This window comes from Protopterus annectens, chromosome 9.part0 (assembly GCF_019279795.1).
Source record: "Protopterus annectens isolate FY-2018-M chromosome 9.part0, PAN1.0, whole genome shotgun sequence".
Classification (NCBI taxonomy): domain Eukaryota; kingdom Metazoa; phylum Chordata; order Ceratodontiformes; family Protopteridae; genus Protopterus; species Protopterus annectens.
Genome location: NC_056743.1, coordinates 946,633,397 through 946,645,719, shown reverse-complemented (window position 1 = coordinate 946,645,719; position 12,323 = coordinate 946,633,397). Strand labels below are relative to the sequence as shown.

General features: G+C 35.9%; 1 protein-coding gene across 1 annotated transcript in view; it reads right to left on the bottom strand.

Annotated features, from left to right (window-relative positions):
* The window catches only part of KCNQ4 (potassium voltage-gated channel subfamily Q member 4), a 1,236,349-nt gene that overhangs the window by 66,552 nt on the left and 1,157,474 nt on the right, over positions 1-12,323 (bottom strand). Inside the window, exon 11 of the mRNA XM_044082186.1 lies at positions 6,799-6,930. Coding sequence (XP_043938121.1) covers positions 6,799-6,930 — 132 coding nt within the window. The remainder of the gene's footprint in view (positions 1-6,798; positions 6,931-12,323) is intronic.

Below are 12,323 nucleotides of genomic sequence, written 5' to 3'. Positions count from 1 at the left end.
CTCCATTGAGGAATGACTGGGATAGGGACTGTTGCCCCACTGAAGGCATGATTAAATCAACTGGGCAAAGGGAGTGAAGTGATTGCACTGACCCTGTATACGCCCCCCCAAAACATGAACTTCTCAGTTACAGAGGTATCCTCATGATAAAAATCTGTACTGATAATTTATTCCTAAATGACATAATACAGGTGTATTTATATCCAGACACGTTACACTTTTGATCCCTTTCTCTTGTCTATCATGTAAGTAAGTACCAGTAACCTAAACCAGGGCATGATTTAGGCATGTTTATATCTAACCCATTATACACTAAATCCCTTCCACAATGAAATCTTGTCTGCTTTTGTATGAAATGATTAACAGCAGGGAATAGTAAACCTCATGCTTATTCAGTGGTAAGAACTCTGTATTACATGTGTGTGTGTGTGTGTGTGTGTGTGTGTGTGTGTGTGAGTGTGTGTGTGTGTGTGTGTGTGTGTGTGTGTGTGTGTGTGTGTGTGTGTTACCCAAAATATGCCTCTCCACAGGACAAGCACGCCAGTACACTTCCTACCACATGAGTGTTGCTGCTGGGAAATGAATGGGCTGATTGGGGCTCTTCTGGCAGGAATGATTAGGCTATTACCCAGCCTAGGGATACCAGGCCAATGAACCACTTAGCATATGGTCCAAACTAGTTGCAGCTAGTAGAGCCATACAGTAAGGTCCTGCAGAGGTGTGGACGAATGGAGTGAGCACAAAGAAATTATTAGTGCTGTTAAGAGTGATGCTTGCCATTTTACTGTAATCAAAGCAATGGCAAATGTAAAAGTATACGCACATTCTGTTAGTGAATTCATTTTGTTCTACTTCAATATGATGCAATTAAAATATTTAGAAACTGCAATTCTTGTGACAAATGGCTTGCAGTCTATTTGGTCTACACAGGAAATTTGATAACTTAAATGAAAAGTTTTAAATATTATGAAATATGTAATGAAGCAGGTATCCCTTAAACCGCAGGAAAATCTAGACTTTCCAAGTTATGACTGAGGAACAGCTGAAATGAATGATGAACTAAATTCCTGGCACCAAAAAAGTTCAGATAAGCAATGTAAATAAAAATAAGTGGTCAATGTGCCCAAACTCACACTGGTAAACTCAAAAGACAGGTACAGCAGATCAGCAAGAGATGTTTATTTTCACTCCACGAACAAACCTCACAAAACAAAAACAATAACGCTGCTACAGTTCTCAGCGTGTTTTTGTCGACATGCACTACATCAGAAAAGCTAAACAGTGCTCAGTGTGCTAAATTTCTAAGTTAGATGTTATTTGAATCTACCAGTGGTGTGTCCTAACTAATTAAAATGTTAATACATTCAATTAACATCCTTGTTGTTGAAATTGCAGATTTCCTAACAAAATCAAAATAGCAATATCACCATCTGGTGGTGAGACAAAAACTTTACAGGCAGGAATACATAGTAAAATGTATATAAATAATGTATGCTCTAAAAAACATTTTAATTAATACATAAAAAAATACATAAAAAATTTACCTGTGTGCAAAATGTTTGAAAAACATATAAAAATGTATGTATGAAAAATATTAAAATATGTATAAAAATATATATATAAAAAAGAAAAAAAAAAAAAATATATATATATATATATATATATATATATATATATATATATATATATATATATATATATCAAGCTTGATAAAGTCTCCAAATGGTTGGAGACGAAAGCATTTGATTCACTGGATGTATCTGATTTATTTTTATTTTTATTTGTTAAATTAAAGTTCTTTCTGTAAGCACTTCTTAGTTGCTAATTTGAAATTGTTTATCTTTCTTCATCTTGTTGCAGCCGAGGCCGATTTTTGGATTGTGGTTTGTTTTTTGACTTTCAAAAGTTTGATGTCACCATGTATACCAAACCACAAGTATTGCAATTTGCAAATCCTTTAGTGGTGATAATTTTGCCTCTACCTTTCAAATATATTTTCTCATCTTCATTGATGTTGACACAATAATGACAGCTTCCACATTTATGTGTACCCAACTTGTTTGAGAGATGTGTGACCTGTTTTCCACCCTCAAGTATGTTCTTAATGTTACGTCCTTTTTTAAATATTACTTTTAAGGGTTCCTCAAAGTTCAGATTCAAATCTGAAAAACTTGTAAACCTATTCCACTCGTCATTAATAATATTTTTAACTATGTTGGTTTCGCCATTGAAAGTAATAGTCAAAGCTGAATTGTAGTGTTTTATATCTACTGGAGAATTGTTTTTAGTGTTGGTGTTGCCAATAATTTTTGTTGAATTCCCCAGGATAGGTAAAAACCTTGTGGTCCTTGCTGTTTTAACTTCTTGTATCAGTCTTTCTAACAAATCATTGGGGTAACCTCTTTCTCGAAACATACTTGCAATAAATTCACATTCTATCTAGAAATCTGTCTCATCTGAGGTCATCCTACTAGCTCTTACTAGCTGACCCTTGACAATTGCCTTCTTTTGATAAGGGGGGGGTGAAAACTAGAAAAATGCAAGTATGTGTTAGAAAAGGTCTCTTTCCTATAAATTTTAGATTTCAACCCCTGATTTGTTCTCTGTATGCTCATTTAAAAAACTAAGTTGGGAACTGTCTATTTTGTAAGTAAATTTCAGAAAATTGGTCCAAAAAACTACCATAGTAATTCCACAAACTTTTGAAATGGGAATTGAAAACAAATTTATTTTCCCAACTGAGTAATATAATGTTGGCATATAAGCGGGCACAATGTGCACCCATGGCTACACTCATTAATTGTCTGTAATACTCACCCTGAAAGTATATAAAATTGTTTTTCAAAATTAAGTCCATAAGAATCAAATAGGTACGAAACTTGTTAAAAGAAATAGAAATTTGACTCTCCAAAAATTGCTCAAACCATAAAAGACCTGTTTCATGGGGAATACAAGTAAATAGGTCCACCACATCCAAAGAAATAAAAAATGGGGTATTTGTTTTCTATAGGGCATCAATGTGTTTCAAAAAATCCCACGAGTCTTTTAAAATGTTGGAATGTTCCAATATAAATGGCTTCAAATGCAAGTCAATATATTTGGCTAGGGGGGCTGTCAAAGAGCCCTCTGCTGTAACAATGGGTCTAAGAGGTGGGTTCAAATGGTTCTTGTGTTCCTTGTGTATACCAAAAATAGAAGGAATTTTTGGTTTCTCAACATGTAGGTAGTTGTAAGTTTCTAAGTCAATAAGCCCCTCAAGAAGTAAGTCATTAAGACATATTGAAACTTTCCTTTTCGCAATGTTAAGCTCATTCAAGGACACTCTTTCATATGTATTTTCATCATTCAACATGTTTAGCATTTTGACTTCATAGTCTATTTGGTCAATCAGAACCACCCCTCCTCCTTTATCAGGCTTCATGACTGAGATTCTTGCCTGTTCTACAAGAATCAAGGATGTTGAATTCATCCTTTGTGAGATTGGGGGGTACTTTATTAAATTTAAGCTCATCTCTAAGATGCTTCTCTAAAACATTTTCAACATTTTTGAGCTGTGGATGTAACGGTGGGTTAAAAGTACTCTTTTTCTTTAAAATACTAGTACTTTCTCTTTTATCTAAACCATTAAAAGGTATCTCAAAGTTCTTTTGTCTCACAAACATTTTAACATACACCAATAAATCAACCATGTTGGCTTTGACCTTGGGAATGTAGGTAAAACCTCTGGAAAACAAATTGAAATGTGTTTTAGTGACAGTGAGATTAGTGTAATTAAATATTTTAAAACCTTTATAACTGTATACACATTCATTGATAATTATGTCTTCTACAGTTTTTATTTCCACTGCCTGTTCCTTCAATTTTGGTAAAAATTCCGGTTGTTGTAGTTTATGGGTTCTTTCTTTTTCAACCTTTCGGATCTCCGAGGGGAGGGGTATTCTAAAGGGTCAGTTTCATTATGAAATGGACCTTGGTCATTGCACATGTCATGGTTGTCAAAAACCTCGTTGTATGCCAAAGATTCGTGATTGGAATATTTGTTGTTATTACCCCCCCGTTTTTGGTGAAGGGTAATGTATGTTATTACCATACTCAAACATGTCTCTATCAATTTTCTTAGCTTTTCTTTCAAATACTTTCACGCATTTTAACTCAACATCCTTCAACATGTCATGATATTTGTTTTTCTCAATTTCAATACCAAATAACAAGTCATTCACAATTTTCTGATTAATTTCATCAATTGTAACATATAACTTCTCCATTTCTACTTCATTGTTGACAATGATAGCTCACATAATATCTAATCTGCACCTATCAAATGCAATAATTAAATCTTTATGAAACTGTGAGCCTTCCCTAACATTATTGGGGTATTTACACACTCAAAGCCCCTTAGGGACTATATTGGATTGAATACAATGTTTCAGATATGTATTGTCTATTTCCATTGATTTATATTTAAAAAGTAAACTGTTCATTTTAGACACCATTTCAACATAAGAATCTTGTTTGTTTGGAAAACAGGTCACACATCTCTCAAACAAGTTGGGTACACATAGATGTGGAAGCTGTCATTATTGTGTCAACATCAATGAAGGTGAGAAAATATATTTGAAAAGTAGAGGCAAAATTATCACCACTAAAGGATTTGCAAATTGCAATACTTGTGGTTTGGTATACATGGTGACCTGTGAGGCATGTGATTCCTTTTATATAGGGAAAACCGAGAGAAGGCTGAGACAAAGGGTGTATGAGCACCTATATGATGTAAGGAAGGAAAACACTAACAATGCTTTGTTTAAACATACTTTAACATGTAAATATGCAAACTTCCTATTCTTCGTCATAGAGGTATTACCCCCCGATCCCAGGGGTGGTCTTTGCGAGGCCTCTTTAGAACACAGAGAGTCATTTGGCAATTAATGCTTGAGGCTAGCAGTCACCCAGGTTTAAATGAAATGATCTCTCTAAAACCTGTATTAAAGTTGAGATCAGCCAAGCTATAACCACTTACCCATATATCAGTTGTACTTATATATATATATATATATATATATATATATATATATATATATATATATATATATATATATATTTTTTTTTTTATATATATTTTGTATACACATTTTAATATTTTTCATACATACATTTTTATATGTTTTTCAAACATTTTGCACACAGATACATTTTTATGCATTTTTTTATGTATTAATTAAAATGGTTTTAGAGCATACAATATTTATATACATTTTTACTATGCATTCCTGCCTGTAAAGTTTTTGTCTCACCACTAAATGGTGATATTGTTTCTTTGATTTTGTTAAGAAATCTGCAATTTCAACACCAAGGATGTTAATTGAATGTATTAACATTTTAATTAGTTAGGAGACACCATTGGTAGATTCAAATAACATCTGACTAAATTTAGCACACTGAGCACTGTTTAGCTTTTCTGATGAAGTGCATGTCGACGAAAATGCGCTGAGAACTGTAGCAACGTTATTGTTTTTGTTTCTGTTCTGTGAGGTTTGTTCGTGGTGTGAAAATAAACATATCTTGCTGATCTGCTGTGCCTGTCTTTTGAGTTTATCATATAAGCAATGCCTTACTGCAAACATACATTGTTTTATATCATAACTCTCGACTGGGAGACATGGAAAACAAGTATAAAGGCCCTTGAAAAGTAATACATCCAGACAAAAGTCTGGACATTTAATTAGCATAAGATTTGAATTCCAAAAAGCACACAACTTCCCAATTCCAGTAGGAATGTGGGATACTACTCAGAAACATGTTTAAAAACACAGTGACAAAAATAATGTAAAAATATAAGCACCTTATCAAAGAGGTTAAATTTGTAGACTTTTAATAAGCTTTATTGTAAATTTTTTCCACACAAGGTCATTTATTTTTGCTTCTGAAAAAGGGTGATGTAAGATGTATGTCATTTTTCTTTAAATTATTGGTGTCACCCATATACTGGTCATGTAGTGTAGTTTTTCTCTGAACTTGACAGCTTCAAAAATCATTTGTGACTAGGGGGATTCAGAGAATTATGTGAAGGGGTAAATTAAGTCTGAAAATAGGGGAATACCTCCAAAATTCGGTACATCATGTGCAGGAGTTAATCAGACCTGGAAAGTAATAGGTTCTTCCTAAGTAGGAACAGTTGAGAAGTCTGTTAGTAGAATAAAGCCCTGTATTTTGTTGGTTTTCTTACGATTTTTAAACTGTCTGGTTAGCTAGACATGAAAAACTACAAATCAGACTCATGTTTCTTTGCCCCAAAGTTTGACAAAAGTTGTTAACAAATGTTGAAACAGGTCTATAAAACAAGTCAGTTCATTATATGTGCAACTGGCAAATTTAAACTTCTTCTAAATGACTTTCTTTGTAGAGTAAAACCCATTGCCCTTTCTGATTTTTTTTACTGTTCTTATATGTAATAAAATCTTAATACATGTATCTACATGAAGTTTGGTCTCTGCTTTCAAATCACGTTACACCTCAAAACGTTAATTTTGTTTCTGTGGTGTCTCACATAGCACAAGCCAGTTACTCTCTCAAACAGCCTAAACAGTAGTGTGTTTGAAACTTTTTATCATTAAACCAATGAGTGCCTCTTCAGATTTTGGTAATAAAAGTTCCTTTTCATTCAACTAGGAGTACAGGCCATGACTCCATATATTTAGCCAGTCCCCTAAAAGTTTGAAATAAAATAACAAATATATTATTAATAATGAGTTCATTCACAAATATTCATAGGTCAGCACTGCTGAGACAACTCATACCCACCGTGTCTGCAAGCTTTTAATTCTCCCCAGCATATCAAGATGGCCAGCAGAGTACTGTTCAATGACATCTTTGACATCATAAGGTCTCAAAGTTTCTTTAAACTTCCGTTTTGCCACCAAGAATTTAAGAATCCTATGAAATATAAAAGTCATATTGATTAAATAAATAAATAAATAAATAAATGAAAGCAGTTTCACAGACTCCAACAAGAAACATACAGAGATGGAATTTTTTGCAATTCTGAAGAAAACTGTGTCTACTTTCATGGGATATGAGGAATGGCAGAAGATCAAACTGACTACACAATGAAAGGAATCTAGCATAATTAACATTCCAGCATTTATACACAAATTTACACAAAAGTATTACCTTTTATTTCACTATGGCTGCATTTACTGTACCATTCTGATGTGTTTGCTGAGAGCTATTGAAGTATTTAGGTCAGACAGAAGTATCATAGGTTCATAGGTTCATACTAGGCTATATGCCCTAGGGCATTTATAAGCCTAGCCAGAGTGTGTTTGGCTTTCGCCACCCATTTTAAATTAATTTTGCTATGCCCTTTTTCGAGGTTAGTATACTGTGCCTCTGTCTAACAGTGACACAGAAGTGATACCAGGGGTAAACCTACGATCTCCCATCCACTCATCAAGATTCCTCTTGAAGAGAGTCAATGAGGGACTCTGCCTAACCTGGACTGGGATTTTATTCCAGAGTGAAGGGAGCTTCTGGGTTATGAATCTGTCCCTCCAGCATGTCCTATTTATTTCAGTGCTGAGGTTCAAGTCTCGAGCGTAGCTCGATGGGATTTGGATTTTCTGAGGTGCAGCATGTCCATTAATTCCGGGTTGGACATGGCTTTATACGTCAGGCACAGATCGCCTCTGAGCAGGCGGTATGCCACTGAGTAGAGCTGGAGTTTCTTTAACCGGGCAGCATATGGCATCTGTTTGAGCCCTATGATCCTCTTGGTGAGGTACTTTTGGGGTCTTTCCAGTTGCTGCAGGTGTCTGGTAAGGTACATCCCGAAAGGGGCATTGTACTCAATTATGGGCCTGATGAGGGATGAGTAAAGAGGCACGATGACCTCCCCTGATCTAGATGTGAATCCCTTCATGATTAGGTGGGCTATATAAAATGTTTTTCTAACCACTTTGGCCACGTGGTTGTCAAATGAGAGATTGCTATCAACTTGGGTCCCCAGGTCCCTAATTACTTCTTCTGTACTTAATGGATTACCACCTATGTGGTAATCTGTGGGCACTTTGTTTTTGCCAAAGGGGATGACTATACACTTTTTGGTGTTTAGCTTGAGGCCATGGCTCTGGCACCAGTTGTCTGTTTCGATGAGGCCCTTTTGGAGGATGCTTGTGTTGTCTGGAGAGTCGATTATGGTGCCCAGTTTGCAGTCATCTGTGAACTTAGTCAGCCACAGTCCTTCCGTGTTGGCCTGTTCCTCCGAGAAATATATACCGAACAAGAGAGGTCCCAGGACTGAGCCTTGTGGGATGCTACTTGTAATTGGTTTGGAGTCTGACATGGCTCCAGCAATTCTAACCATGTGGGTTCTGTCCTTGAGCCAGTTTGCAACCCATCTAGTGACATAGGGGTTTATATTTAAGCTGGTGAGCTTATCTATAATGCCCGAGTGGGGTATAGTATCGAAGGCTTTGCGGGGTCCAGGTAGGCTGTGTGGACCACCTTCCCCTCGTCAATGGCCTTGGTGACTGTTTCAAAGAAATCAACCGGTTTAACAGGCAGGATCTGCCCTTAACAAAGCAGAACTGGGTAGGATCCAGTGTCTGTAGGTCCCCAATATCTTTATTTATGAGGTCCATGATGATCCTTTCCATAGCTTTGCAGACTAAGCTAGTCAGGCTTATGGGGCGATAGTTTCCAGGATCCGTTGAGGCACCACCTTTGTGGAGAGGGACCACTGTTGCTGTACGCCACTCTTTGGGTACATATCCTGTAGTAAGGCTAAGATTGAACAGTAGTTTTATGTTTGGGTTTAGCTCTTCTTGGAGTTCATGTAGGATGCAGCCCGGGACACCGCCTGTCCATTGATGCTGTGTTTTTTGCTTTGGAGAGGGCAGCTCTTACCTGAGCATCTGAGATGTCAGGGGGGCAGCACTCTCCTGGGATAAATATTTGCCCTTTTGGTAGGGGGGGTGGTTTGCGCTGAACCTGTCAGCTAGGATGTTGGCAATGTCTGTGGGTTCGGTGTATTTTTTGTCATTTTGGACTAATTCTGAGCATATCTGGGAAATCCCACCCAGGTTCCTAACATAACTAAAGAAAGCCTTGTGATTATCCTTAGTGTCCTGTGCAATTTGTCTCTTGAAGCTGGACTTAGACGATTTTATGAGTGCCCGTAGTTTTTTGCTAATACTGATCAGAGATGCCTTCCCTTTTTGGGATTTTGCTCTATCATGTAGTAGCTTCCTCCTTCTATTGTATAGTTTGTTTATGGCTGGGGTCCACCAGACAGGACGTCTGCCTTTGGAGGATTGGGTCTTGGTTTTATTTGGGAGTGCATGATCCATGCATTCCTGAAGGTGTTCATAGAATGCGTTTATAAAGGATTCTGCGGTCTGGGCCGTATTTTCCACAGGCCCGGGGGCTTTGAAAGATTCCACCTCAGTTTTGAGGAGTGTGAAATTTGCTTTAGAGAAGTTTTTCACTGTGGTTTTCAGGGCAGGGGGTGGAGTCGGGAATTGAATAACCAGTGAGATTAGTTTATGGTCTGATCTTACCAGTGAGGGATACACTTCTGGTCTGGAGCATAGAGTCCCCATGTTGGTGATGATCAGGTCCAGTATGTTTTCCCCTCTTGTGGGAGTGGTAACAAGTTGTTCCATAGCATTTGAGTTTATAAATTCTAGGAACCTATGGGCTAAGGTGTTGGAGCTAGAGTAATGCTCCCAGTCTATGTTTGGGTAGTTGAAGTCGCCCAATATAATGGTGTTTGGAGAGACCTTCCTTCTGATCCTTGGAGCATATGTCTTGTTGCATAAAAATCGCTATTCCTTTGTTTTGCATTTTTGTCTTGCTCTAGCATACTATCTGGCAGTTAGCTCAGGGAATTAAGGCTATGAGCTGCTAACAAGCTGCTTTCTCTATTACTGATTCAATTTCCTCAGGTTTCATTTGCCTGCTGTCTTGCCGTAAGCAACTCATTTAACCAGACACTGCTCTGAGGCAAGTGGAAAACTGAGCTAGGCTCTTCAATGGTCTCCTGGACCACAACCTAGTAACTACCTATGAGCCTACATTGAACTCAGAAGTATACAAACTTTAACAAAGTCTATAAAGCATCAGTTTATTTTCTTACTGCAATCAAAACATGATGAATCTCAACTGACTTTTTATTATAGGTTCATAGGTTGGTACTAGGCTATCAGCCCTAGGGCCTACTAGGGCCTATACAAGCCTAGCCATAACAATTCCCTGGATATTTCTTCCCACACTATTTACTTCCCTGGACCCCTGAAGTTTACACTTCAGCTCTTTTCTTATTCTCATTAGTCCTTATGTCCTTTTTTCTTGTTTTGACAGTATTGTCATTTGACAAAAAATAGTGAAGTTCAAGTTTGATAAAGTATATTTAAGATAAAAGTAGAATTTCCAGACAGTTCACTGTAATAGTACAATATTACCTATGGGTTACATCTCACTTAACCCACTTAATTGTATGTAGTATTTTCTAAATCAGCATCTGTATCCTCTTGAGGAGTAGCTGCAGTCTCACACCAGCATTTCATGTTTCCTTGACGGCATTATGAGATATGTATATTTAATGGCATTACTGGATAAACTACAGAGCTTAGAATCCCTATTATCATCACCATAATCTGAAAAGATACCATTTAACAGTCCAGACAGTTTTGCAATAAATCATTAACACCCTGCTAAGGGAAGGAGGGAGATAACTTTACTGTTACGAGTACACTTAACCACAACTGTGTTTTCTTCCCTGGAAAGTAGTCACTAACACAATAAATTATTAAATCATAACAGTTCGGTAGTATGCTAAACAGGACAATATTTTTTCTGACGTGGTAACGATGACAAGACTCTTCCAGAATATACTAAGAAGGCTTGCGATTTGTATATGTTACTTATCAATATATACTATAATTACTTTATGCAAATAAAAACATTTACATGATAAATATAAATTCAAAGATGTTTTGCTTACTATGTCCTTGAGCAACACATATAATCATTCAGATATCTTAATATACTCAGCTTGAAATTAAATAAAATATTGTATTAAAATGATATAGCTGATATAACTGATAAATAATACACGCAAAGTTTGAAATCCAGAGAAAGGATTAATTTAGCTAGCAATACAGTTATGCAAAGGTACATAGTACAGATGATGAAACCATATAAAACCTTAACAGAGCAGCAAAACTTTGTATACATATTTTTGTCAAATTAAAAGGTCATAAGCTACAAAACCAGTGAGCAGTTTTGTGCCTCTGCACCTTTCCTCCGAGTAAAATCACTCTACCAAAAGTCCTTGTAGTTATAACAATACAGTTGATAATGTTATCATAGGCTAGCAATATTTTAAAGCCCTAGTCCAAAATGTAGATTTAATGGCAAGGGTGTCATTCTGAAAAGGTTCAATATTGATCATTCAGTTCTACCTGCCACATAAAGTCCTTGATATCTTTTGTAGGATGACAGTGCTAAGTTTTGTTGTTGTAAATAAATTATGCTGTCATATATCTGCTCTGGTGCTGTATTTTGTATTTGTTTATATTATTTTATTTCTATTTGATAACCTTGCAGGTAGACCAGTGCAAGGAACCTTTTGAACTATGACCTGAGACCAGATGGGCAGATACAACAGAAAAGGGAAAAACAGTGGTAAAACTATGGAGAATGAATACAAACACACATATATAGTCCAAATGTATACACAATACATATAGTAATTATTAATTTACCTAACACTAATAAAAAGATAATGAAACAAATGCATAGCTCTACTAAAGTATATATATATATATATATATATATATATATATATATATATATATATATAATTAAAAGTTTTATATTCTGAATGATAGTCACTATTACCATAAAATTTAACATAAATGAAGGATTATTTTTCAATGGTACATTTTAATTAAACAAAAAAGTAGAAGGAGGTTAACACATGAGAGCTTGTAGATACAAAAAAGTTTTTTGCAAAAAAAAAAGCCACTATTAAAGGTATTTTCCAAGAAAATTATTTTACTATTATTGCATTTGCTAGCTCCAACTGGGTTGCTAGGCTTTCTTGCATGAAATCTGTCTCAAGGGAGAAATAAGTATTCTTAGTGTTTTTCAGTGTAGGCTACCCTTAAGAAATATTTTAGCAAATTAATCTGAAACTATAATAGCACATATTGGGAAGCAAGCAGATCAATGAACTTCAAAGCATGACTATGTCACATTTGACTGAAAGAAAGTTTAGTTACCACAAGACCATGGATGCAGATCATTTCAACAGATCCTAGACT